The sequence below is a fragment of the Sarcophilus harrisii genome, chromosome 2 (assembly GCF_902635505.1).
Source record: "Sarcophilus harrisii chromosome 2, mSarHar1.11, whole genome shotgun sequence".
NCBI classification, from domain to species: domain Eukaryota; kingdom Metazoa; phylum Chordata; class Mammalia; order Dasyuromorphia; family Dasyuridae; genus Sarcophilus; species Sarcophilus harrisii.
Window position 1 is genome coordinate 38,111,192 of NC_045427.1, and position 27,699 is coordinate 38,138,890.

The 27,699-nt window shown below is 53.5% G+C and overlaps 1 protein-coding gene across 2 annotated transcripts in view; it reads left to right on the forward strand.

Moving 5' to 3' along the window:
• VAC14 (VAC14 component of PIKFYVE complex) overlaps positions 1-27,699 on the forward strand; it is a 108,420-nt gene that overhangs the window by 40,779 nt on the left and 39,942 nt on the right. For both annotated transcript variants that reach the window (XM_031949960.1, XM_031949961.1), the window contains exons 13-14: positions 11,907-12,063; positions 24,803-24,935. In XM_031949960.1, coding sequence (XP_031805820.1) covers positions 11,907-12,063; positions 24,803-24,935 — 290 coding nt within the window. The remainder of the gene's footprint in view (positions 1-11,906; positions 12,064-24,802; positions 24,936-27,699) is intronic.

A 27,699-nucleotide genomic window follows, 5' to 3' on the forward strand; every position in this document is an offset into this window, starting at 1 on the left:
CACACTATCAGTCTCCAACCTTACTTCTTCCAGTAATGCTTTCATCTGTGCCCCATTTGTATGAGATAACTTCTCCACTTTACCTCTCCATACCCAGTTTTATTTTTTAGAATCATCCCATTATACTCAACCCCAAGTCTTCTATTTATATATGCTTTTTCAACCTACCCAAGTAATGGTAACATTCTTAAAGAGTACAAGTAGCATTTTCCCATTTAAGACATAAAAAAGGTTGATCTTATTGAATTCTTTATAATTGGTCTTTTATTTAGTTATAATTGGTTTTATGTTTCTGCCTCTAATTGGTCTTTTATTTAGTTATAATTGGTTTTATGTTTCTGCCTGAAACATTTTTCATTGAGTTTTGGTCTTTTTGTTACAAATATCTGAGTCTTTCAATTCATTAAACATCCTTCCTCCCCCCCCCCCCCCCATTCAGGATTATACTCAGCATTGCTGGGTAAATTATTCTTGGTGGCAAACCCAGATTCTTGTTCTCTTCAGTATAATGTTCCAAGTTCTTTGGTCTTTTATGTGCAAGTTGTTAGATCTTGTGTTATTCTAACTGTAGCACCACAGTATTTTTTTTTTTTTCTTCTTGTTGCTTGTAATAGAGTCTTCTTGACCTGGGAACTGTGGAACTTGGCTTTGATGTTCCCAAGAGTTTTCATCTTAGGATCTCTTTCAGGTAGTTGATTGATTTTTTTCTGTTTCTATTTTGCCCTCTCATTCTAGGACTTCAGGGCAATTTTTATTTTTAAAATTACTTGTAATAGATAAAGCATCTAGATTCTTGTTATGATCATAACTTTAAGATAGTTTAATAATTCTTGCATTATTTCTCCTTGATTTTTCTCTATATTGTTTTTCTAATGAGATGTTTCATATTCTCTATTTTTCAGTCTTTTGATTTAATTTTATTCTTAGATATCTTTGGAGATAACTGCTTTACCCAAATATTTATTTATTTATGCCACTCACAGTTGACTTTGAGGCGATGTTCTACCTTGTTTGTAGGAGGATTTTGGAGAATATTGTCTTTTCTGTTTTATTTTGCCATCATCCCAGAATTCTCTCCCAGTGACTTGTTTTAAAGTGAAAAGATGGTTTACATTTCAGCAATATCAAATGCAGAAAGCATATGGAGCAGCTGTTTGAGGAGGAGGAAGAGTGTGTTTTGAAACTAATCTTGCTTTACGACCCACCAAAGATTCATTATTGGTCACCCAGTAGAATGGGAGTCTGATGGCTTGACATAGAGTAAATGCTTGCTCTTAGTATGGCATTGATGGGATCAGTACAGTGCTGGACTGGACTGTTGCTCATTGAAGTGTAAATCACTAGTGATCAGGACCTGTGCCTTCTGTACAATTCTGTGCCTGGATGGAAGTCAGTGATGGCCTCAGGGCCCCTGCTGACCCCCTCGCTTCCAGGCCCTCCTTGTAAAAAAGGCACTGCCTCAGGTCATGCATGGGCTTAGATTTGGAATGCCACCGTCCTGGGCATTCCTTCAGGACCATTCCAATGACAACTACTGATCGTGTTTCTTTCGCAGCTTCACGCTAATGGTTCCAATAGCATTCACTCCTTGCAGTCAGGAAGGTTTAATGCAGATCTGTCCTAAATCCTCTGCCCCAACAGCCCATTTCCATCTCTGCAGCTAGAGCCAGGAAGCGAGCCAGCCCTGCTTTCTGAACTCTGTGGAGAAGACAATTTGATTGAATCTGGCATAGCAGGGAGGATGAGCTTAGCTTTGGTCTCACCTTTCACAAAAAAAAAAATGGGTAGTGGTCAGAGTCTGAGGCCCCCCTGGCTTTGGTGGTCTCCAGCAACCCATCAGATCCTTCCCTTTGGGTTCCTGTGGGCCCATTAACCAGAGCTGCCGACTCTCCTCCCCCACAGTACCATCTCTACTCTCTAATACCTTTTCAGCCTCTTCCTTCTCCTCTGAGCCTCCTTGAGGACTTCCTCCAGCCAAACCAGCCAGCACTTAGCTAATGGCCTGCATCCTGGAGACCCTCACTCCCCACTCCCCAAAAAACTCCGGCATTCCTCGTCATACACTTTTTTCAAAAATGAAACTTGAAAATCCCCTCAAGCTAACATGACAGATCAGAAGAGATATTGTCCCCTGTGCCCACAAAGCCAAGAAGACCTATAAGTCATGTTGTGAGATGGGCTCACACCCACCCCAAGAACCACAAATGGCCCCAGAGGAGAGCTTGGCTTTTTGTTTGTGAATTATTTGAGGATCTTGAGGTTATTGCAAAAAAAATATGATAAATGTTTATTAAGCACCTACTAAGTGCTGGCACTGTGCCAAGAAGGGGGAGATACAAATGTGGAAAAGGCAGTCGCTGTCCTGGAAGAGCTTACAATCTAATGGAAAGAGACAGTAGGCAAGAAGAAGCTAGAGGAGGGAGGACTGAGGGTCCTGTGCGACGGAGGTGCTTATGGAGTCGAGACCAAGCAGAGGGGCTGATGGCTGACATCTGGGGCTCCCACCAGGCAGAGGGGCAGAAGCAGCTGAGACTCTTGACGGGGTGGGAGGAACACTACTGAATTTCTTTGGTGAGGAGTTTCCTGTTGAGGACATAGCCTTCAAACTAAGTGACTCAAAGCCCAAATCTAAGAGAAAAGACACATTGTAAGTCTTGGGAGATACTTGTTGAATTAATTTGGCGTCAAACTGTAGCTCCCATCCCCTTAGCCAGCTAGGGGGCCCTTCTCTTTAAGGACTAGTTTGCTTCTGGGAGGGAAGATTTTTTTTTTAATTTAATGGTTTGAGTTCCCTGGGGAAATAGAAAGGAAAAATGAAAAAGACAGTTGCACCTTGCTCACAGGGAAAAGGCAGTGATGACAGACTGTGCTTCCGATGTCAAAGAAGGAAAGAAGGGCCACGGCTTGTCCAAAAGGACCACAGATAGTCTTGCTGGCTGGCTTGGCATCCTGGTGGCTCTGGCTGCGTTCTCGAGCCCCTGGAAGGGGGCTTTTCATCTGCCTCTGGAGGCAGGTCCCATTTTCTCATCTCATTTACCAAATGCACAAATGGCTCCCCAGAAAGCAAAGAAATTCTTATTCTTTGTTACTTTCCCAAGGAACTGAGAGGCTTTCAGAGTGCTGGTCACCTAGGCCCGAAGGCTGAGCTCTCCACTTTGAAGGGACTTGAGCTGTGACGAAAGAGAGGGCTTCTGGTCAGGCCTTGGTCCAGAAAGGTCCCAGAGACCCTGTCTTCCCTCTGCCTGGTCCTTGGAGGGTTTCTAGGTACTGACTGGCCCCACTCCCTGTGGGTCATTTGCTTGCGAGGCTTGATTTGGGGTGGTTGAACTTATGGCTAGGACATGTGAGAAGTTTAGTTGTCCAAAGCATCTTGGACATATAGTCAACACCTGAGGACGCATTTGTGTGCAGGTGCTCTCGGGAGAGAGAAGTTGTTGTTACCGTATTTATCAAGAGAAAGGTATCAACCCAAGGAGCCAAGGAGTTCAGTCTGGCTTGGAGGAGGGGGGAGGGAGCCCCTTTTCCAAAACCATCCAGGGCCCTTTTTGTTCCCGTCAAATGCGCCTTCTGAGACACAGCCCCAACCTGACCTCGGTTACTCCTTCATCAGGAAAGGAGCTGTGGCACCGGACTTGGACCTTGCAGGAAGAAACTTCCCTCAGATGCTGTTGGGATGTGGTCGATGGCCTTGGAGCTATATTTTGTGCAGCCCTCGTTTGAGGGAAGGATTTAGCATTCCTCCCCAGGTCAGGGCAAGCCTTGGGAGCCCTTGGCATCCTCTCCCATTTCATTCCCTTCTCCTCATTCAGCTCTTCAGTGTCAAGGGAGCTTGGGGTGTGGGTGTGGGGATGTAGGCCAACCGGGTTTTTCCACTTTGGGGAGGAATAACACACGTGTCTTCATGAAAGTCAAGTGGCCCCGGTGGGATTCTGGGCCATCACTCATCTTCTGAACCCCCGGAGCACTCCTTGCATCCCCTGGTCATGAATCCTGCCTTCTGTTTTCTACCTTCTCCCCCCCTCCCCAAACAGTTTCACTTGCCAGGGTTTTTCTCCACTGTCCCTCTATTGTGTAGGCTAAATCTAAATTTCCTGCGCCCCACACTCCTGCCCAACTCTTCCAGATTTCCTCAAACTTAGCTGAGCCATAGGAATTGAATAGTAGCCGCCATTTTTAGGGCAGCTCCTGTTGGCTCTTTACAACAGCTCTGCGTGTTCTAGAGGAGGTCCCTGACCCACACAGCTGGTCAGCGTGAGAATCAAATCCAGCTTTTCCAGACCCCCAGCCCAGCATTCTCTTGGACTGGAGAGATCTTATTGCTCTGGAGAGCTGAGGGATGGCCCTCATGCCCTCGGTGCCCACAGACAAGGATGGGGGTCATCACGCTTCAGTGTCGTGGGAAGAGGAATCAAGACCCTCAGTTCTGACTTCTTTAACCAAGGAACCCACATTTGCTTTCACAACATGTTTTGATCGGGGTCCTGCCAGCAAGCTGGACACATTTGCTCATTCTTGGCTCTCCCTGAAACTTCCTTTGGGGTGTTGTTTTTCCCCTTCCAATGCATTCTGAAAGAAATTCAGAGGAGGGAATTGGGGGTAGAGGGAAGAGAGGGAGGAGGAAAAAGAAAGCCAGTGGTAAGCAAGAAGAGGAAACTATATTCCAGTCACAGCCCAGGAGCCTTCCTCCCAGTGAATAGCCTCAGCCCGGGGCCTGGGAGGTGCCCAGATTCCCAAGCCCCCAGCATCAGGGAGGCAGGGGTGTGACTGGCAGCCACCACCAGGGGGCCATAGAGGACTTTGGTCCTCAAAACCAGAACCTATACTAGGGCCAGCAGTTGGGGAGTCTGGAGACCGCGGGGCCTCCAGCAGGGCTCTTCCTCCCATGCTTTGGTGTTCCCAGATGTGGGTGGCAATCACAGGTCTGTTGCTCTCCTCCGAACCCAGCACTTGGTGAGAGTAGAAGGAAGATCCACAGGATTATCTTTAGGTTTTATTTTTTACAAATGTAGAACAGGTTTGTGGATGGCTAAGCTGCTAACTGTTCAACAAATGTAATAACTTCCTGCTGTGTGCAGAACATTTTGTACAGGCCGGGGGGCTGACAGAGATAAATTGGATGTAATCTTTACCCTTAGGAGACTTACGGTGGGTGAGAGGGGTACCAGGGCACATATGCAAATAACTGACACAAAATGGGGAATAAGTTTGGAAGAGGAACAATAGCAAGCATTTATCTGGCATTTTAAGGCTTGCCAAGCATTTCACATGTTACCCCATTTGATCCTAATGATCCTGAGAGTTAGGTGCTGCTTATGGGCCCTTTTTCACAGATGAGGAGACAGAATCTGAGCACCCCATGGCTAACAAATGTCCGAGGCAGGACATTTAACGGCAGGTCCTCCGAGTCCAGGTTCAAGAATCTCCTTTGGGCCACCTAGCTGTCCCTAATGTCCTGAGGACAGAATACTAAGAACTAGAGGCTGTCTGGAGGGGGTGACCATTTTGGCTGGTTCTTGATGAATGGGTGGGATGTTATCAGATGGACATATCTTGGAGCTCACTCTCATGGTTGCTGTGTGATCAGCATCTGGGAGCCAGAAAGCTCTCCCAACAATGGATCCATCTTTCCCCAGGCCGGAGGAATGGCTTGGCCTGCTAGAGGGGGGCCGTGCCCTGAAGTAGGGATGCTCCTTCCAGGCCTTCCGCCTGAGTTGCTAGCCGTGCTTCCAGGTGACCATCCGGATCGCTTTCCCTCCCAGCTTCTCCTCACCCTTTGCTTTACGCCAGTGGCTGCCTCCCTCGCATTTTCCCTCACTGTCCTATAAGTTGTTCTGCTTGCGTGCTTGTGGTTTCTTTTTAGAAACCAGAATTTCTTCCAACTTGTGTATTGGGTTATTTTTCAAACTCTTGAAATGACTAAAAGCCAAATTGGCAGGAATTTCTCAGGCAACTTCCTGCTCTGGATCGAGCTGGGCCACTCCCTGGCCCCGGTGCCTGGGAACCCCCCAGAGTTCCAGCAGAAGCGCTCCAGGCTTCTGACCCTGCAGCAAGACCTGCCTCTCCCAGACTCCTCCCCGGCTCTCCCGACCACCCCGGCCAGGGTTTGGCTAAGAGCCTGCCGTCCTCGGGACTGGGCCTGGACATTGCCATGGCACTAGGACTTAAGCAGAGACTTTCTCAGAGGAAACCCACAGGGCCCAGAGTCTTGTATTCTCTCCCGGTAACCATGTGATTGGCGCCCAGGAGACAGAATGGCCTCTCCACTCAGCCGGCTGCCTAGTAACCTATATATAGCTGACGTTATGTACACAGCTATACCTCTCCCCATTTGTTTCCTGCACACGCAGTGAATTGGTAATCCTATGAGTATACCCTCCTCGTTCCCAGAGTAATAGCCTAAGATGATGCAAATGAGCGGTGCCTTGAACCAGCGGGAAGAGACCTAAGGGAGGCAAGAGGCAGAGAGTGTGATCGGGCTACGTGCCGCTTTAAACACAGCCAGCTTTCGCGTCTTAATTCTCCCCTTCCTGAAGATAGATGGTTGCTAGGATGGCCCCCAGAGCCCTGTGTTTACTACTTTCCTCACTAGTTAGCAGGCAGTGTATAACAAATATTAAGTGCCTATTACATGCGGGGCTCCAAAAAGGTTTCTGAAGTTAACTTTTAGAAAAAGCAGAGCTAGGAGCCACATCTCGGCGTATGTTGTGAGGCAGACACCAGTGAAACGAGGCATAATAAATGAATGAGAACTCTATTGAAGCAGGGCTTGCTCTTAGCCTGAGGCCCGTTGCCTTGTTTGTGGACTATTTTGATAACTGTATTTCAGTACAATGGGTTCCTTTTGTGAAACTATCTTTTATGCATTTAAAACCTTTCTTCTCAGAGGGCTGTCACCCAAGGGGTCCGTGATCCTTCTACTAGCGTGCCCTCCTCAATTTGAAACAAAATCAGTTCTACCCCTCCCCCTCATCTGTCCCCTTCTTCCCCTAAAATCTAGACTTTGGCTTTGAGGCGGTTTGTTCTCTGGCATGGAAGGGAACTGAAAGGTCACGAGTAGATGCTTGGTCTGGGTTGCTGGGACCCAGAGTGTGTGCACAAGGTTTTCTGAGCACCGTCCTTCCTGATGGATGGCAAGGGCCTGGGGGTCTGATTGCTGCCATCTGTGATGGCCTGTTTGTTTTGGGTAACCAGGGCCGAGGCCTCCAGCCCCTGGTACCAGATGGGACTGCATTCCTCCGGAGCCTTCTCAGGAGGGCATGTGGGCACTCAGGGACTGCCTTGACCTGGGGCCTTTTCCTGGGAAAGAAGAGGCTCTCCTATGGGGACTGTCAGGAAGGGGTATTGGGGAGTGGGGAGCAGGGTACCCAGAAATCTTTAGGATTATTCCTATCCTTATTAAACTGCAGAGATGACCTTTTGTAGTCAGAGACTTCCAGAGACGGCTATGTCCTGGCCTGCCCAGAGGAAGGATTAGGATTTTCCATCCTCAAACTATGGTGTGCTAAGTGGCTCCACTTGACCTAAGAAATGGGACTTTGCCAAGATATGAGACAACTCTCAGATTTCCCATCCTCCTGTTCCTGGAATCTTCTGGGAAAAAAAGCTAATAGTTTGTGATCGCAGCTTTTCACCAAGTAGGACTCATCCTGCGTCCCCCTGGCCCCAGGGACACCCCCCAGCACACTCCTAAGCCACCCCGTGGCCTTGTCCTGAGCAGGCCCAATTCAGGGGCAGATCAGCTGACTCCCAGAGTAAAGAGGGAGCTCTCCCTTCCAGAGGTCCACAGAACTGGCCGGTAAGCTCACCAGTAGTGAGCAGGTCAGGGGAAAATTAGAAGGGGAGCCAGCAAATCCAGCCGGCTGAGGCAGCGGTCTGCAAATCCTCTGGTGACATTTCCCAAGGGATAAGAGGATAAAGTTGGTGGGGGGGGCTTCTCCAGGACTGTGTCTGCCCCCATTCGAGATTCTCTTCCTCTCCTCTTTCTTGAAAGGACATGTCAGTTTCCTGGTATTTATTAAGGATCTGCTGTGGGCTTGTCTAGCTCTCTAGAGTCTTCTAACCTGCCGGTTTGGCCCAGCCTTTCCCTCTTAGCTTAAGGACCGACACCTTGGTTATGGGGGAGGAGCCAACGGTGAGTGAAATGCCCACATTGGCCAATGCTCCCCTTTTGGGAGTGGAGAGGTGACCTGGCCCACTTTGTCCTGAAGAGTGGGGACATCCATCCCCATAATCCTCCAGAGCATTCTCTTGGGTCGGCTTTGCTCCCTAAGCCATGGGAATGGGAGAAGGCAAAGAAGGCTTTGCCCCTTCCTCCCCTCTGTGGGCCCTTCCCCAGCAGCTTTGTCAAATGTCTCCAGCACCCCGTTGTCACCGGCCCTTTCACCGTGTTAATAGCCACCCCACTCCGGAATGAAGGGACCCAGCTGATGTGCCTTTCTAACACCCAGCCTGTTGCCATGGCAATGGCAGGCACTCCTGCTACTGCAGAATATTGCTTTCTTGTAACCTTCCTCCCTTTCCCTCTCTCACACACAAAAAGAAAGCACAAGTGTTTTATATTCATTTTGCGAAGGGCTGTGCAGTGCATACTAATTGTCTGGCTTGCTCCTGACTTCCCAGGGCTTTATCCAATTCCAGCAGCCAAGGCCCTGCTGGAGAACCCCAGCCAGGCAGGGGGGCAGCCTGGCCAGCCAGAGGGAAGTAGGCAGGACTCGGGTTTTTCTGGAGGTAGGAGATCCATGGAAAAGTAGCATCACATCTGTTGGTCCTTCTGGCCCTTGGGGCTGGATCCTGTTTATCTGCTTGCCTCAGGAATGTCCCACCTCTAAGGGTGAGAGATCCTAAGAGCTCTGGCCTTGAGTCTGGACCTGCTTTAGAAGGAGCCCCTTCCCCTTTGACACTGAGTGCCTGACAGGAGCCCCAGTGGGGAGGGGAGGCCTTTCTGGGCCCTAGAGGTGGGTCCTCTAACCCCAGACAGAGGGAGGCGCAGCTAGAGAGCAACTTGCCAGAGGCAGAGGCCGGGACTGAATTAGGGTTGGAAGCCCGGATTGCTGATCCCTGGAGCCAGAGTGGGGCTGGGGCCTAGCCTGGGTGTTGCAGGGCTGGCCCTTCCTTCCCTGTGCCCGTCCCGGGCAGCCTCGGAGGACTCTGGCAGCCGGCAGCTCCACTGTGTGTTCTGAGATGGGAGCCGGCCTCCGATACCAAAGCCTGACTTTTAGGGTTGCATGTAACAGCTTCATCAAGGTTGCTTCTGGGCCCCAAAGGCTTATTTGTACTTTAGTTGGATGACCCAACATTTAATGTGCATTCATTTGCCGGTTGGTATCAAACTTTTTAAAATAGGAGAATTCGATATCCAGACTGGGCCACTCCTCTGAGCGTCTCCTCCAGGCCCACAGACTTCACTCTGGGAGAAGGTGAGCCCTGCCACCCTTGGAGCCTGGCACTCTCACAGGCAGTCATGAGATGCCCCCCTTTTCACCTCAGACTGACCCATGTTACAAGGAGGTCCCTGCCAAGGAAGCACCAGGAGCCAGCCCTGACTCGGGCCCCGTCCTCCAAGAGATTGGTGCTCCCTTCAGGAGGCGCCAGGCAGGAGTGGAAGCGTCGGTGCCCGTCCAAGCATTGCCCGAACTCGTCTTCCCAGGAGCTGTCGCTCACTGAATTTCAGGGGATGCTCCTCTTTCTTGGGGACCGCATTTGTGCTGTGTTTGCCTGATGGCCTCCATTCATCCATCTTCAAGGGGAACCTGAGGCAGCTCGCCCGAGGCTGCAGGTGCCAGAAGGCTGGACCCCTTGGAGCTGGGAGGCTCCTGATGCTGGAGTTGTCTTCCTTCACAAAATGCTCAGTTACTGTGGCCCGGGGCCCACCCATCCTAAGTGGTCAGGGAGCTTGGAGGCCGCTGTTGGTATGATGGCAGCATCCTCTCTGAGAGCAGTGTCCTCCTGGCTCGCTCTCTGCTTCCTTCCAGGCCTTTCTCCTCCCCTCCATTCCCTTTTTCTTCTGTCGCTGGAACACAGAGCATTCGGGCTGCTGGCTGCTTTTCTCCCAGTGGAGAGCTGCAGGCAATTATTGGCCATGTTTGTGAATCCAGGGACCTTCCCTGTTTGTTTGAGTTCTTGTTTTGCCACTTTTCTGAACTCCGATCTCCAGGAGCTTGGAACCACTTTGCTGTGGCTTTTGGCTGCCCTTTACCCACTGGTAGTATTCTTTCCTGCCATTATCATATATTTGTGTGCTAGAATGTGTACAGAATGAGGGGATGCTGAGTTTTCATCCATTTCATCCTAAATTCATTTACTGAAAACAGTAAAATTCTGAACTCCTTGGAGGATGGTTAAGTAGAAGTCACATGGGTCAAGAGTAAGTGGATTTTAGGCTTTGAGACAAAGGTGATTATATAATTGGTTAGAGATCGGAGAAAGTAAGTGTATTAGTTCTGTGCCCAGACTCTGTGGGCTGAGGGAGAACCCTCCCTTCTTCTCGAATCAGTCTGGGAAGGCTTCGTGACAGGGATTGGATTTCTGAGATCACTGTTGTGATGGGAGAATTCGCTGAGGACGTTTCAAGCACCCTGGGCTTTGAAGGCATGAACAGAGCAGTGGACTTGTAAGGGGTCAGATTGGCCCTGAGAAGAGATAGGAGGGTCCTGGGCTTGACTGAGAATGTGATCAGGCTTTCAAAGTGTGGTGGACTGGCAGGAACAGAGGCACTGTGGAGGGTTTGGCCACACCAGGAGGGCAGTGATTCGGGAAAGAAGAGCATCGGTGTGAGGCAGGGTGTGGGCAGAGATGCCTGAGCCCCTTGAGGCAGGATGGTAAAGAGAGTGGGGGGATGCCTTCGGGTGCCCTGGGGACTGGGCAGTGCTGCTGGGGCACAGCAGCACAGAGATGGGGAGGGCCCTGTCATCCCTGTGGTCACGGTGCCCTGGCTGTAGTGGCAGGAGCATCAGATCCCCAAGGATGTGATATCAAATCTTGGGAGTGGGCTGTGTACTCAGGCAAGTGCAGTGACGCCACACTGGTCACTGATAAAGATATGCGCCATCACTAAAGTGGGCCTTAGTGTTCCTGACTCCGCTTGGCCCTGCTCTCCCCTCCTGGGCCTGGGGCTGCCCTGGCAGCTCCCTTCAACATGGACCACCACCTTGCCAGGGCCTGGGGCAATACGGAGGGACAGGCTCCTCACCAAAGCCACAGGGAGTGGCCCTGGCCACTCATGAAACCATTGACTGAGAGGTGGAAGAATTGGGACTTTGTTAGAAAAGGAGGCCCTGTTCGCAAGCGAAATCACAGGGCTCTCGGATGGTAACGTGAAAGTTACCCGGGCCTCCCTTGCTCCTCAGGCCAGGGTGCCCACCGAGTGCTGCGGCGTAACATGTTAAACAAAGGGAGAAACTGAAGGAGGAAATGTTCCAGGGCATTCCCCAGGGCTTACCACCTGCCCAGCAGCCCCAGGGAGTGAATTGGAGAGAATTTAGTAGTAACAAGTCTGAAGCCCTAGGACCTTGACCTCCTAGTGTTCCCCTGATTCTTGTCCAAGCTCTGAATTCTCCATAGACAGAGGACAGTTTTTACATCTCAAGGATCCCCTTTCAATCAAGTACACCATTCTTCTTATTCTCTATCCCGTTATTATCATGTCATGTGACGACATGACATTTTCATCATGTTTCAAAGGACTTTCCCTTTATTGATCTCAGAAGGTTCTCACAGCCAACCAAATTTTGCCAATTTTGTTTCTCCTTCCCGCATCTTGAAATCTGCTTTTTAACCTTGCCTTTTCTGCTCCTCCATATTCAGTCGGCCTTCAGTTTCTAAAGGAGAAAGGGGACTGTAAGCTTGCTCGTGTACGGTATGTCCTGTCCTTTAGCTCTCATCCCCTGCTCCTCTTTGTTTCCCCTAAGGTCATCCTGAAGGACTTGGAGGTTTTGGCAGAAATCGCATCGTCCCCTGCGGGCCAAACAGAAGGTGCTGGCCCCTTCGACAACCCCAGCCTGCGGGTCAACCACTCGGATCTGCAGGCACCCACCTCTGGCAGAGCTGGCCTGCTGGGCCCCCCCGGTAAGCATTCCCCTGGAGTTGCCATGTCAGAAGTGGCTGAGGGCCTGGACAAGGAAGGTAGCTTATTTTCTCCAGAAGCTAGACAGTAGGACAGCAAGATACAGACAGCAAGGTCTCTATCCTTCCTTAGCCCTGGAGCTCAGCCAGGGTCTGAATATAGTTTCTCAGGCCTAAGTGATCAGTAACTCTCCTGTCAATGATTTCTTTCCCCTCTGAAGGGCTGCAAATGTACAGAGACTTCTTGCCTTAATCTCTGATCCTCCCTCGAGCCTTCGTTCCCTTCGTCCCTGCCCCCTTCCACAGCCGGGCCAGCCACTTTTGTTGACACTCAGTACGGTTCTTGTAAAACAAAGGGGGTTGAGCATGTTCTTCCCCCAGGACTGAGTCCGCACACTGAGCTTGACTTCTGGTCGCTCCGGGCTGGCTCGGGGCTCAGGGTCCTCTGGATAGAGCCCCTGCCCCCCACCTTGTAGCGGAGAAGTTGCAGGACGGAGCCTCTTGTGCCCTGGAAGACCAGGATGCCCTCAGGTGCGCACTGGCCAGGCTGACAGCTCCTTTTTCATTAAAATCTAAAAATAGTGGACAGCATGGCAGGCAGCCCAGACAGGAGATAGGGATGACTCAAACAGGATGTTTGAGAGCAGCCCAGGCGGGGAGCAGAGCCGACTTGTGCCTCACCCTCCCCTTCCCCAGCTCTGGTCTTCTTTCCAGTCACAGGTTTCTCCTTTTGTTTTGTTTCAACTCTTATCGTCAGAGGTGGATTCGGGAGCATCCAGGATTTAAATGCTCCCCCGTGCCCGTGCGCTGGGGCTGTTGACGGCTCCCTGGGCTGCAGCAGCAGCAAGTGGGGCCCACGGGGTCTCGTCCTCCCAGTGCAGCTGGGCTGTGGCCCCGGCCTCCCGGGCTCCGCCTCGCTCCTCACGTGCTGCTTTAGGCCGCCCGCTGTCCTAGGGTCTCTCCCGCACCCCTTGGGCTCAGGGGTCCGGTTGTTCCCAGCTGACGGGCCCCTTCTCCGTCCCCAGTCTTTCCCTGTGGTGTGTGTACGGCTGGGGATGTTCTCAGGCAGGTCGGGTTGTTCTGCCGTCAGTGACTTGCTTGGGGAATAAGCCCAAGAACCATATCCGAAGCTCTGCAGGTCCTTGCAGTCTGGTTCTTTAGCGCCTTTGGCTGTCCCAGAGGGAGGGGCCGGTCTCCAGCCCACTCAGCCCATGTGGGTCAGGGGCTTTTCTCCTCATTATCCTGCCAGCTATGGGCCCGGCACTCACAGCTACTTTAATTGGCATTTCTTGAATTATTTGAGGTCATGGATATGTTTTCACATGTTGCCAATAAGTTGTTTCTTCCTACCAGTGTGCATCCTGACTCCTTTTGTCTGGGGCCTGTCGGGAGACGTGGCTCAGCCCTGGGGAGGGAACCTGGGGTCATGCAGGGGGTGTCTCCGGCACCTCTCCTCGGGGGGCTCCTTCTAATGGGAGAGGAATTGTTGATATCCTTGGCCCTTACTCAGGGTTCCCTTCCCAAAAGGCCTTCTTGCTCATCCCCCATCATTTGTAGTGATCCCTGAATGGTGGAGCACTGCTGGCCAGAGGGAGATCAGAGAGGCTCTGCCTTCCCCCTGCTTCGCATCACATGGGCACGAGTGGCGTGGCGGCAGCCCCTGGCCAGCGGTCACAGGCGCAAGGGGCCTGAGATCAGGAGGGCTGCAGTGACCCTTCCTAACCATGTGACTGGGGACACCACCCTGACCCTCAAGCTCTTCTTTTGTAAAATAGAAGCATCCTAGCTATCTTAGCAGTCTCACAGGGAAGCCGAGAAACACATCCCCAAAGCACTAAGCAAAGTGAGCTGCGATTGCTGAGCTTGGACAAGGAGGAAAGAGCTGGGACTCCCTTCCCTCAGAGTTCCTGTGTTACCTGCCCAGCTGTGAAAAATGTCTGTTGGGGGGGGGGGGGGGTCAGGGATTACTAAAGGAAGGAAAGAGATGTTCATAGAGCTTGCCCCAATAAACTTGCCTGTTCCTTTTTGCAGAAGCAAGTACAGTCAGACCCTCTTCCTCCTCATTTACGTTCCAGCTGCCCCCCCATTGCCGCGTAAAAATGGGAAAGGAAAGGGGAAGGGGCTGCCCAGATTTCTGGGCAGCCCGACTTCTTTTTCTCCCATCTTCCCCAGGATACAGTTGTTTCCGTGCCATGGAGCTGGGCTTCCTTTGGGCCCTCAGAAGCTCTGGGCCGGAAAGTGGTGTCCCTTCCCAAGGCTCACTCAGCTTCCCTCCCCTTGCTTTCTCTCTCCTCCCCCACTCCTCACTTCCGGCCAGGATCAGAGCGGGGCTTCTCGTAGCCTCACAGCTTAAGAGACTTCGGGCTGGGACAGACAGAGCCGTTCGGGGAACAGTTCTTAGGAGAGCGTGTGGTCCGGTGGGAAGGACTGGACAGAGCAGAGAGGTTAAGGTTGGGAGGATTGTGATGAGGGCAGCAGCCTGGGGAGGCCAGGCCAGCGGAGAGCATCCCCACCTCATGTCTCCTGGCCCCAGGAGTGCTCCTCCTGGATTCTCAGAGGGACCGAAACCAAACCTGACGGAGGCAGGAGAGTCAGAGTGGGCTGAGGTCCTCCTGTGAGAGACCCCTTCTCTGGCTGTCAGGACAGCCACAGCCAGTCTGGCCCACACAGGGCTAGCCTCAAGCAGGGCGCCTCAAAGGGCATTCACCGACACTGCTTCTTTTTTAGGTTTAGGGTGTTTTCCAGCCCAGGGCCAGGGGCCGCGGCTCGCCTGGATGTTTGAGTTGTCTTGTCCCAGCTGTGAGGGGAGAAGGTGGGGAGAGTTCTCTTGGGACCAGCAGAGCTGCCTTAGGGTCAGAAGAGTGAGGCTGCTGTAAGTAGTGTCCTGGGGGACCTTGGGCCCAGGTACTTCTGAAACATGGAGTCGGTGGCATTAGAATGGGGGCAGAGCCAGGGGACTGCTGCTGGCCTGTTTCCAGGACTGTTGGTTGACACAGACCAGGGTATTCTTGGTTCCTGGAGTAGAGAAATGTCAGCAGGGGATCCTGGTCTGAAAAGGCGACCAAGGCACAATCTAAAAGGACCGTTCTTTCGAGCATAGACAGCTTAAACTCTGTGCTCTCCTTGGTGGTCCTGGACCCTCAAAGAACCGAGGGGATGCTGATAGAGAGACAGGCCCAGCGAGGCCCCGTGAGCAATCCAGGCACAGTCAGGCAAGGATCGGGGCAGACAGAGCCCCGGACTGGGACTCGGACACAGGCCCTGCAGCCTCTTCTCTGCGTGGGGAGGGGTCTCATCATCAGTGGAGGGGGCCCGTCAATGGCTGAGGAGGTCTGGAGGGACTGGGACTGTTTAGCTCAGAAAGTACTACAGGAAGTAAACAATCAGGCGATGTTCCTCTCTGGGCCGCCCTTTCTCAGCTCATTTCTCAGACTCATGAAACGTGGTGGGGGGAGGACGGATTGTCTTCTCTGCATCTTGTTCTTACCGCATACATAAACCAGAGGCCGCCAGGCCAGACCCTCTTCCTGTTTGGGGAGAGGCTTCCCTCCCGCCGCCAAACTTTGCTTTGTTGCTTCTTTTTACGGTTTGATTCCCTCCCTTTCCCCCATGTCTCTCTTTCTCTGTCTCTTTCACACACACACACACACACACACACACACACACACACACACACACACACAAAGTTTTTTTTTTCCTAAAGCATAAAAGACATCACATCTCAGGGAAAGTCATAAGCTTTTATAGGAAACACTGATCCTGAAAGCCAAGGCTGCCAAGGACCAGAAGTGGGAGGCTGCTGCCCGCACCTCGGGGCCCTGCCATGGTTGGCGGGGGGCCTGCAGGCAGCCCCTCAGAGGCGTTCTTGGCGCAGCTTTATTCCCATTACTTGGGCTCTTCTGTTGGAGATGCAGACGTCCTTGGGATCCCAGGCCAGGAAAGCGAGCAGTTTGTGGAACTCGTGAAGATGTGGGGGAGGCTGTCTTGGGGGCTCCGAGCCTGCTGGCCCAGAAGGAGGGAAGCCTCCTGGCCTGGCCCAGTGTGCCATTTGGTTACGAGGGGCGGGGAAGCCTTGCCGAGCCCTGGGGGACGCACGTTGTTCCTGCTCGGATCACTCCTCAGCCCCTCCAGGGGCCACAGCCAGAGCGCAAACGGTCCTTGCCCTCCCCTGCTTCCTTGGCCCTCTGAGTGGGCCTGGGCCAAGGTGGGCAGCTGGGCCCGCGGCAGAGGCGCAGATTGGCAGCCTCCCATGGTGTGGGCCTGCGTGATTGACTGGTCCTGCCGGGACTCGTCCTCCCCGGAACGTTCATCCCACTGCCTTGCCCTTCCTGCCCCAGGACCCTCCCATCCAGGAGGGGGTGTTGCTTTTGGTGCCAGACCTCCACCTGTGCCCAGCCACCGAGCTGCCCCGAGGGGCCTGGGAGGTGTCCTTCCCTCCCCAGCTGTCTCCTAAGCCCTCTGGAACTTCCTCCTGCTTACATGGTGCCGAGGCAGCATCAGCCTCCCTCCTCCTCACCGCCCTTGGCCGCCGGCCCTCCTTCCTTGCAACAGCTGTTTTCTTGGGACAGGCGGGGGGGTTTCCATTTTTTTTTTTTAGCCATTATCAGCTAGAAATTCTATTACTCCTTGACTTATTTCTTACTGTAAAAGTTGCAGCCAGAAATCGTGCTGGACTGAGTTAGAGGGCCCAGCTTGGACGTTCCAACCTGGACACAGACAGAAAGAGGGCAAGCCTTTGGAGCAGCCCCCGCCTGTCTCAGGCTCCTGTGTGTGTTTCGGGGAGGAAGGGGTCGCTTCCATTAATGATTCTGCTCCTCCCCCTATCATCAGAACCTGCTTTCTTCCTGATTTGGCCTGGCCTTTCCTGTCTGTGGGTGGGGCAAGAACTGGGCACCAGGATAGAGAGAAGGATCGGGCTCCAGGAAGGAGCTGTCACCGCTGAAGTGGCTCTGAGAATGAATCCATTTAAAAAATGGCAGGAGAGTGAAAGTGCCGTGGGCAGTGCTGGGAATGGCAGGCCTTCCTCCTGCACCCTCCATGCCCATCCCGGGGTGGGCAGCAGCCAGTCTCCCCTCCTGACAGAGCCCTGGCAGCCAAGCCTCCAAGCGTCTGTCTCCGCGGGGGCGCAGGGCGGGTGGGGGGCCGGCCTTTTCACATCTGGTTTGAGTGAGCCCCAACTTGCTTTGTGTGTAAAAGAACAGGGCTATTTTTATCCCCACATGTGAGGTTCCTTCACGTCACATCCACCAAACCGAAATCCAAAACATCCCGGAGAGGGTTGTTTGTGAGACATTCTGCAGATTCCCATGTCGCCACATCAGGTTTCACTTAGCAGCATCTGCAGAACCTGGCTGAAGGAGGGCTGGCTCCGTGTCCACAGTGCTCCCGCCTGTGTCCGTCTGGCCCAGGCCTGGGCCGCCCCAGCACAGGAGCTGCCAGGAGAGACTCCTGGGGAGCACTCATATGGCCTCCCGCCCCCGCGGCCTTCCACATTAAAAACGAGATTTCCCAGCCTCTCCTGCACTTAATACGCCCCTCCTCTTCCTCACACTGCGCCCAAGGGTGCTTCCCAGCCCCCCGAGCCGGGAGGGCAATCCAGGGGGGCACCGGGGAGCCCAGGACTCTGAGAGTAATCCATCGCTGCTGGGGGGAAACATGCATTTCCTGCCTGTCCGAGCTCCAAGCACACATCAGGCAGGAGAGTGGGAAGCTGGAGACCTTTGAAACCTTAGCCGGAGGGGGGAGCGTGCCGGGGAGACCTTCCGTTCGCTGAGCTGCCTTTGATGTGTCACATTGGGCTCATGTGTTCCCTCTCTCTACCTGACTCTGCTTCTCTTTTATGTAGCCCTGACTATGAATAATCCTTCGGGGGTGGGGGGGGGGCGGGTATTGGATGCCTGGGAGTTTGGGGAGAGGATTGTTCCTTCCCCAGAGTTGGGAGAGCCTGGGAAACGAGTCCAGCTTCCCTTCTCTTACTCTCCCTCCCCCGACTCTCCCCTTCATCCACCATTGATTTCCCCCCACATTTACCGGGGGCCGTTCACTTTTCCTAGTACTCTTGACAGGGACATTAGCTCTGTGCCCTTTGAGTCTTGGCAGGGGCTGGGTTTTATGAGGGCAAGCTGGGCCTTTGCTCAGCCTTCCTACTCGGCTCCGTGCTGAGAGCGAGAGCAACTTCCCATCTGCTCCCCCAGCCTCCAGGCCTCTGAGTTACGGGATTCCTTTTAAGTTTACTTGTGAGCTCCTGGCTCCAAAACCAGCGCTCCTGTGTCCTACCTGAAGCCCAGTTACCTGCCTTCCTCAGAGCCAAAGGTCCTGGAGTCATTTTTCCCTGCCCAGGTTGTCCCCAGGATCAGTGTTTTCCAGGTCCTCCTGCTCAGTCCCTGAAGTACTTCCCCCTCAGAGCTGAAGGTCCTGGAGTCATTTTTCCCTGCCCAGATTGTCCCCGGGATCAGCGTTTTCCAGGTCCTCCTGCTCAGTCCCTGCCCTTGCTACCCGGCCTGCTGAAGACACAGGGTAGACTAGAGGACAGGAGTCCCATCCTGGATTCTTATTTGGGAGAGACCTAGGCAGAGCTCGGCCTGGCGTTCCAACCTTCTGGAGAGAGGGCCCAGTGGTCCTCAAGCAGCCGATGCCATTGCCCAGAGCTGCTGCTTGTCGCAGATCTGCCCAAGTCTGAGACACTAGTGCTTTCTTTAGAAAGAAATGCAGTGGAGTCATCTGATTTACCTGAGAGGTTGCCCAACGAGACTTTGCCTTCTTTTCTCTCATTTCATGAAATCCCTGCTTTTCTCCATCACATAAAATCCTTGGCCACACCACTCAAGATAGCCTCTGCCCTTCGGATGGCTAATATGGGAACAGTGTGATCCAGGGAGAAGTCGGCGCCCAACAAATGTCAGAATTTGTGGTTCCTGGCCCAAAAAGGCCCAGATTCTTCTCTTCAGCCAGGCTGGTTTGCCTGTAAGCCAACTGGATTCTCCTACCCAAAGGAATCACAGGGTGGTTAAGTCACAGTCTGAGAAGGAACAGAGGCTCTGGCTGTGCTTCTGAGTCCTCCCTTCTTTAGCCAGAGCCCCCCAGCAAGCTCACAGGTGCAGGTGCTCACCGTGGGTACTGTCCTGGAAGTTTCCCATAGAGAATTTCAGACATCCTTCTGATAGTCAGGCCAAGGTCTACAAATTCTGCCAGATCTGTAAGTTCGGTGAAACTTTACCGAGTGCTACTGCATGACGGGTACTGAGGAATACAAGGAGCTTGTATTCTGAGGAGACAGGCCATGCACACAACAAGCAGTACAACAGCAAAATAACTGTTTGGACATGTATACTTATATTGTATTTAATTTATACTTTAACATATTTAACATGTATTGGTCAACCTGCCATCTGGGGAGTGGGTGGGGGGAAGGAGGGGAAGAGTTGGAACAAAAGGTTTGGGAATTCTCAATGCTGTAAAATTACCCATACATATAACTTGTAAATAAAAAGCTATAAAAAAAAAATAACACCAACAAGCAGTACAAGATCAAGAGTGAAGAGGGCAAAGGAGAGATCAGACAGACCAGAGATCAGTTCCTACCATGGGTAGGAACATTTGAGAATAGGGAAAAGAGCACCAGTGAGAATTGGGGAAGACGGCCCAGGGGTGGGAGCACCTAAGCCGAACCTTCAGTCTAGGTTTTTAAAGACAAGAAAGAAAAGGAGATTAAATATCAAGTTCCACAAATAGATCGCAGTCCATTTTGGCTGGAATATTGACTGAGTGAAGGAGAGTCATGTGAAATGAAATAGGAAATGGAGAGCATGGCCTGATTGTGAGAGGCTTTGGGAGAGAGCAACTGATGATGTTTAGGCCCAAGAATGCCGTCACCAGCCCTGTGTGTCAGGAAGCCTAGTAGATATTAATGTGAAGGATGGTTAGAGGCAGAAGGACACCAAATAAGAACTGCTTGTGAGAGTCCAAGAAAGGTGCCATGGGCCTGCGCAGATTTCCAGGCTAGGCGGATTGAAGAGAAAGGTTGGAGTAAGGGATGCTTGGAGGGGATGCTCAGAAGGCCTTGATGATGGGTTAGAAATAGGGACTGAGAGAAGAGCCAGAACCGTTTGGGGTGTGGCTGAGAGAATGGTGACTGTCTTCTTAGAAGAAGTGTAGGTGTAAGGGCTAAAATGATGGGTTCACATGTGGACGTAGTGAGTTTCAGGGACTGACAATGTGTTGAAGTAGGAATGTCCAGCAAAGGCCAGGATGGGAATTCCAACAGCTTCTAGAGACCCTCATTGGACAATGGCAGCAGTGAATGTTAAGGGGTTGAGAGTAGAGAGAGAAGTCCCGAGCTTAGTTTAGTCTCCTTCTATGTAATGGTTCTGTTACAATCACTAATCAGACTGAGCACCTGGACGTTCTGTAACATTCATTCTTAAACTCCATCTGTGTGTCATTGAAAACAAAAGGCCAGCAGTAGCTATAAAACTTGAAGGTGGTTTTCAAAGCCATGGAACCATCGAGATTAACAAGAACCAAGTCCTTGACAGGAGGTCCATATGACGTTAGAATGCTCCCTTGAAAAATAAAATGAGTGCCTAGCCAGTCTCCATGAACTTGGAGTATTAAAATCCCAACCCTTCTCTCGCAATCCTGAAGCAATCATTATGTCCCTCATGATCTTGTTATATATAGGGTTCCAGTTAGTATTGATATTGACATATCCCACTCTAGAGATTGATAACAGAGCCTTTCAGCAGTTTATTGAAGTGATAGGTGTTAATCTCCTGGCTCAGAGCACAGCCCAATAGCCTGCTAATCAAGGAGGAATTAGAGAAGACAATGTTGGGAAAAGTTTGATGAGGACAGTGGGATTGGCTTCCCCCTCAGGGCCTTTCTGTGAACTTTTAACTTGGGGAACTATCTCCCTGGCAATAACTGTGCCAATGGTAGAAGGCATCACAACTACCAGACAAAAGCTGGTGGTGTCCAGGAGGATGGTGGGGGCTCTCGTAAGCAGTAGCTCTCCCCCCCTGGGCCAGGTTCAGAGCACTTAATATAATTCTGTGGGTTGTTTTTACACATGGAAAAAAGTGACGGCCAAGAGAGAACCAGCTCAGTGTGATGCTTCTGGGGACTTAGTGTTGCATACTGGAACCATCGAGACTCAGGGACTTGAATAACAATAATAATGATAGCTGGCATTGCAGAGCACATTTAGGGTTATAAAGTACTTTATATACACTCTCTAATTAGCACCTCATAACAGCCCTGTGAAGTAGGTACATACATACCGTTCCTGCTTTTACAGATGGGAAAATGGGCTGAAAGGTTGTGACTTGCCCATGTTCTCACAACTATTAAGTAGCATCTCTTCCTAATGCCCTGCAAGGGCTTCCAGCCCCTCTGGCATGGAGGAGATACACCCCTCGATCGGTCTCTGCACAGGAGAAATCCTTCTTTGACTAATTCCCAAATGGCTCCCATTTCTTTTTGGAGTCTCGGGAAACCTTTAGCAAACATGGATTTGTATGGGAGGAGATCAAACTACCAGAAAGCAGCCAGCAGAAGTGGATTGTTTTTATATCTTCTTACACATAGTACTGAGTATTTGTGTACATAGGAATATATGTATATATGCATTCCAGAAAACATGCTTTTAACTGTACAGACCACATAGAACTAGATTGGCAGCAGGAAGGAGGGGGAAGCTAAAGAACGAGTAAGAAGCTGGGTGGTGGCGGAGTAACTATCCCAGGGAGTCCCCCCCAAGGCATCAGCCCTCACCCAAGCCTGAGTTTTGGGTCAATGCCACATACGAGAATGCGCCACTTGGTGCCAAAAATAGCTGCCATGGACAAAAGAATGGAGCCTGTTTACACTTGGGTCACAGGTACTTAGTAGCCACAGGTTCCCTCAGTAGGGATCTCAGAGTGAGATCTGCTCCTGTCTCTGTGAGACACGTGCTCCAGGACATCCTCTGTGTGTCTCCCAAGGAGAAGGACTTTTCTTAGAATAAATATCAGAAAAAACTTCTTCTTGGTATATCCAACCTCTTCCTTTGAGAAGAAGTAAATAAAGTAAAAAAGACTGCTTGGAAATGGATTTCTCCTGCTGATTTCTCAAATGTAGGTGCTAGTGAGGTCAGAGCAATGGGCTCCTCAGGAGGTCGAGGTTGGACCGCTTTTCAGGTCCCAGGCCCATCTCTGCTCACACGACTCCATCACCTCTTGTCCAAGCCGAAGCACAGACTGGATTCCAGGATCTGCTGCAGTTCCTCTTTCATTTCGCTGCCAGCCCGGCCTCCATGCGTTCTTGTTGCCTTTAGGTTCCCAGCCCAGACCCAGTCTGCCCCTCCCTCCCTCTCCATCCATCCCCTCCATCCCATCCTTGGAGGCCCAGCCCAGGTGCCTGCTCCTCCTCCCCCAGATCGGCTTCTCAGGGCACGTCCCTGTTCCCAGCACAGTAGGAGCCCTCGAAGGTCTGTCTGCATAGTCCTGGCATTCGGGCAGCCGGCTGGGGCCTCACGAAGGCCTGCTGATTTTGGAGACTGTAACACTCTCGATGATCGTGCACGTTCTTCATGCAGGAGGCAGAGATAAAACCCGCAGCCCAGGGCCCAGATTGGGCAGGTTCCCGGCTAGAAGAAGCCAGAGGCGCGCTCTGCCAGGCTGGTGGCGTCTGGGGTACGTTCTGCTGGGACATCATTTGATTTCACTGGGAAGTGACCCTACCCCCACATCTGAACCGTAATCTCACACTTACCCTTGTTCCTTTGACCTTGGCCATCTGCCAAATCACTTGTGTCTCGTCACGGTAGAACTTGCTCAGAGCCTTCGCTGGCGGGGCCGAGGGGGCCAACATAAAGCACCGAGTAAGGGGGATACAGACCCGCCGATCACATGTTGATGGCGCCGTTAATAGACTGGGGAGATCAGGAGGCTGAGGGAGAGCACCCCACAGACACAGCTAATGGGCTGGTTGCATGGGGAGGACTGGCATTCTGTGCTCTCCTGCGTGGGCTCCGGGGAGGCTCTGCAGCAAATGCTTGGGCAGCGTCAGAGAGCGCTCCGTGACAGCGAGGCCCTGGTCCCAGGAGTCCAGGGCTCTGCCCCACAGAGACAGGCCTCCATGCACAAATGGGCAGCTGGGGGCCGGCCCGTGGGATGACAGAAGTGCAGTCAGCCTGGAAAGGGGTTTGGCTAAAATACACTGATGGGCACCAGGCGCGGCACCTGCACAGCTGCTGGCTCAGCTTCCTCTCGGTGCCCAGAATTGTGCCCAGCATGGGCGTGTAAGGCCAAGGTGAGAAAAGACCCGTTCAGAATGAGTCCGCATTGCAGGGGAGGCAATGAGACGTGCCCGAGAAAGACAACCTGAACTCACACAAGAGAGGCCGTTGGTGGTTGGGACTTCTAGGAAGGGCTTCCCATGCAGCTCATGGGAAGGTCAGTGAGAGGGAGGTGAGGAAGCAACTGCGGCGGGGCAGAGAGAAGCTCAGTTTGAGTGAGGAGGAAGAGGAGGATCCAGGAGATGAGGAAGGTCGTTTCCTAGGGCTCTCAGGACTAAACAAGGAGTTTCCATTTTATCCCGAGAGAGTGGGAAGGGAGTTCCAGGCCAGATCCGTATTCAAGAAGATTCTCTGACAGCCGTGTAGGATGATCTGAATGGGGGAGACCTCTTAGGAGGCTGTTAGCTAGTGAGGGGCTGAACCGAGTTGTGACTGTGGATGTTGAGAAGGAGGTCCCACACAAGCTCTGTGGTGTGGCAAGTAATGGCAGCTGATGGTTACGTGAGGAGACCAGGATAAAGCCAAGATAATGAACCCGAAGCACCCGTGGCACGATCACAGTGACTTGGACAGGAAAAGGGGAGGCTTCGCAGGAGCCATGGAAAGTCCGACTGAAGGGGGAGCCTCGGGCTGGCTGTGCAGCGCTGGGAGTCCTGGGCCTAAAGTCCTGGTCAAACTCCGGAGCCAATGAGGTTGTGGAGCAAGAATTGAGGACGGCCCAGAGCCAGAGCAAGGGGAACAGCCATGTGCTAAGGGGCAGGATGGAGAAGGGACAGGCAGTGATACTGACCAGCAGGGAGCTGTCGGGGAGGAAGCGGGTGATCCAGGAAAAGCGGCTGGAAGCAGTGTCCGGGAGGGCAATGGGCTTCGCCACGTCTGCCGCACAGAGGGGAAGGATGAAGGGGATGGTCCCTGGGGACCACAACTGCTTCTGAGGGTGGAGGGGGGAAAGCAGGCCACAGAGCCCAGGGGCAACGGGGACCAGCGGAGCCAGTGAGGGCAGGAAAGGAGGGAGGTGGTTCGTTGGCCTTTAGGCCCTCTTCCAGCTCTGTCCGGATGATCCCTGAGCTGGGGAGACTTCAGGGGTGCCTGCGTCAGGCAGAAGTTAAGCCGTTTTGGGGCAGATCATGCCCGTGTTTATAAGAACCAAATGGTTTGGTGGCCCTCCTTTCCCTGAAGCAGGATCAGGGAACGAGCGGCTTCTTTCCCCCTGCCGTGTTTGGCATACAACGGCTCCTTCCTGTCTTTCCTTTCTCTCCCTCAGCCCTGGTAGAGGACGAACTGCTTTGTGTACGATGTTTTATAGTGTTTGCTAAAAGGAGTTTGTGTGACAAAAGTGCACAGTTCGGTGGAGCGCGTTCCCCGAGGATGGGCTCGGCTCAGAGTCCTCTCCCGCAGCCCCAGAACCCGAGGTAGGTCCACTCTGTGCCAGCCAGCCTGACCAGCAGAGCTGTTCCCTCTTTCCAGGTTCCAGAGGTCTGGAGTGTTCGCCTTCCTCTCCCACCATGAATTCTTACTTTTACAAGTTCATGATCAACTTGCTGAAGAGGTTCAGCAGCGAGCGCAAACTCCTGGAGAGCAGAGGAGCCTTCATCATCAGGTCAGCCTCTGCCTTCTTCCTCTCTGGGCCCTGCTTGTTTTCTTAAAACGGCACCGGGTGCTTGGCTTGCCACCCTCTCCCCCCTGCCCGCCCTGGCGGTTTTGGCGAGGCTCTGGGTGCCTCCACCACCTTGGCCGCATCCTCGTCCCCAGGAGGTTATTGGGTTTGCCTGACACGGACAAGGGGCAGGACAAGCTCATTTAGCAGCGAGCTCCCCTGCTGATTCCTAGCACAGCTAGTGAGTGTTAGGTGGGTGAGGCTGGATTTGCACTCGGGTCTCTGACTCCAGAGCTGGTGCTCTCTCTGCTGCGACCCTTAAGCCCCCCGTTCCTTTGTTCCCCATGGTGGTCCCAAAAGAGAAGGCAGAACTCCTTCAGCCGCTCCAGGACCGACCCACCCAGTGGCCAGCGCGGCCTTTACAAGGCAGGTCCAGGTGGATGTTGGGAAATGCGGCGACTCACTCAGCGCACAGGCAGTTTCCCCTGAGGTTAAATGTCCCCTTATTAGCTTTGTTGTCAGATCCTTTTGGGTGGGGGGAGCGGGGGGGGGGGGGGAGGCGGACGCCTGAGCCAGATGGAGTGTGAAATGAGGCTGCGTGTCAGGGAGCCGAGCCTGGAGGCAGCCCCACCTGGACCACGCTGCCCGGCCGGGCCCCGGCCCCACCAAGGGGAGCTTTCGTCTCCCACCTGACTTGGGAACGGGGTTGCTGGAAGAGCGGCCTGTGACAGCTGGTACCGGGTCACCTTCAGGCCTGCTGAATCTAGGACACAGGAGCAGGCTCTGTCACCCAGGGGCCGTCTCTGAGAGGCCGCGCGGCCCCGGGCCCTGAGGGGATGGAAAATCTGATCTCCCGCCTGCCGGGGCTCAGCCTCGAACGGGGGGGGGGGACCCTCCCCCCAAGGGGCAGCCCCGCAGTCAGTGCAGCAACAGCATCTCCACTTTGTCCAGCTCTTCTTTTCAAAGAGCAGAAAGAAAGAAGATGCTAGAAAAACCGGTCTCATTTCCTCTGGCGTGAGACAGTTGGCTTGGATCTTCTGCTTGGCGGGAGAGGGAGAGGGGCAGCCCCCAGACAGCCCCGAGCTGAGGGTCCCCGCTCGGGCTCATCGGACCTCGGGCCAGCCCCTCTGGGGGCTGCGCTGCCCTTCCCCCTCATATGGTTGTGAGGACTACATGGGGCAGTGCCCCCGGGGGCTCTGGAGACTGTGGCACCTCCTGCAGGCTGGGACAGGAGGGAAAAGGTCCCAGGCCCAGGGCAGCCGCTGGTCGCGGAGCAGTACCGGGGCCCTTCGGCTCAGGCCCAGGCGAGTGTTGGGGCCCGCATCAGGGGCCAAGGTGCCTCCGCCACCTTGGCCACGTCCCCATCCCCATGAGGTTGTTCGGTTTGCCTGACACGGACAAGGGGCAAGACAAGCTCCTTTCACAGAGAGCTCCCCTCCCAGTTCCTAGCCCGGCTAGACCCCAGCACTGCCCAGCCTTGTGCCGCAAGGCCCAGGGCTCACCTGCCGCGCACAGCCCCCTGTGTACAGCCCAGCCACGCCCTGGTCCGGGCCCGGCTCCTCATCCTCGGCCTCTTGCTGGAGAGCCCCAGAAGCTGTCTGCGGGAGGGGCCATGTGAGGTGGCCTAGTGGTCAGCAAGCCGCCGGGAAGACAGACCCAAGTCCTGCCCCGGCCTCCCCGCTGCCCAGGCTCATCACCCCGGGGTTGCCCTTCCTTCCAGTCCCTCCTCAGTAACCTCTTGCTGAGTCCTATCAGTTTCCGTGTCTCTGAGTCTCCCTCTCTCCATTCTCCTCCCCCTCAGAAGCCCCCCCCCAACCCTCCTCACCTGACCAGCTCTTGTAACGGCCTCCTCCTGGGTCTCCCCTCCCTTCCCATAGCCCCTCAGGTCTCCTGAGCCCTCGGCTGCCCAGTGTCTCCCACAGCCCCACTGCACCCCGCTCTTCTGCTCCGGTCCCCCCTGCTGTCCCTCTTGGGCCTCCTTCCCAGGCAGCTCCTCTTCCAGGTAGTCCCCCGGGCCTGTTGGACAGGACTCTCTCTGCCATTTCGCATCTGTCTGCACAGATAAAAAGTGAGGCTGTGAATCAGTCAGCTCCGAAGGGACCAGGGATTTCAGAATTGGAGCCCAGAGACCGACTAGCCCAGCCTGTGCCCGGCCAGGCTCCCCTCTCGGTGGCCCCAACCTCAGAGAGGGGGGCCCCGGCTGCCCAGACCGCGCTTCCCATTGTTAGTAGCTCGGAGTTTCTCCCAAGGCTGGGGCCCTTTCCCCAGCATCCCCTTCCACGCTGGCCACCGTGGCCCTCCCACCTCTTCTCCTTGGCGTTAATACGGCCTCGTGCTCCATCGGGTCAGCCTCAAACTCAGAGTCTCAGATAAACCAGCCCCCCTCCCATGGAGCTCACACATTTTCCCAGGTGGCCTTTGCCCAAGGCAGCCCCCGGGAGACCAGCGGGGCAGTGCTCACTGCCAGGGCCGCCCCCCTCTGCAGTCTGGGGAGTCCAGTCAGCTCCAAGAGGAACATCTGGATTCTATCAGAATTCTCCTGGAGGCAGGCTGAGGGCAAGGAAAACCGGGGTCCCTGTCACCCCTCAGCCCCGCGCGGGCTGTGACGTGGCCGGTCACGTTGTTGGACGGAGCCCCAGTTCCCTACCTGTGCATTGAGAGGCCTCCCGAGTCCCTGACGGCCCCAGTCTGTGATCGTGTGGTTTGGTCAGAGGGCAGGACCCCCAGGAGCCCTGACCTGGGGCTGGGCCCGAGCAGGGAGCGGGAG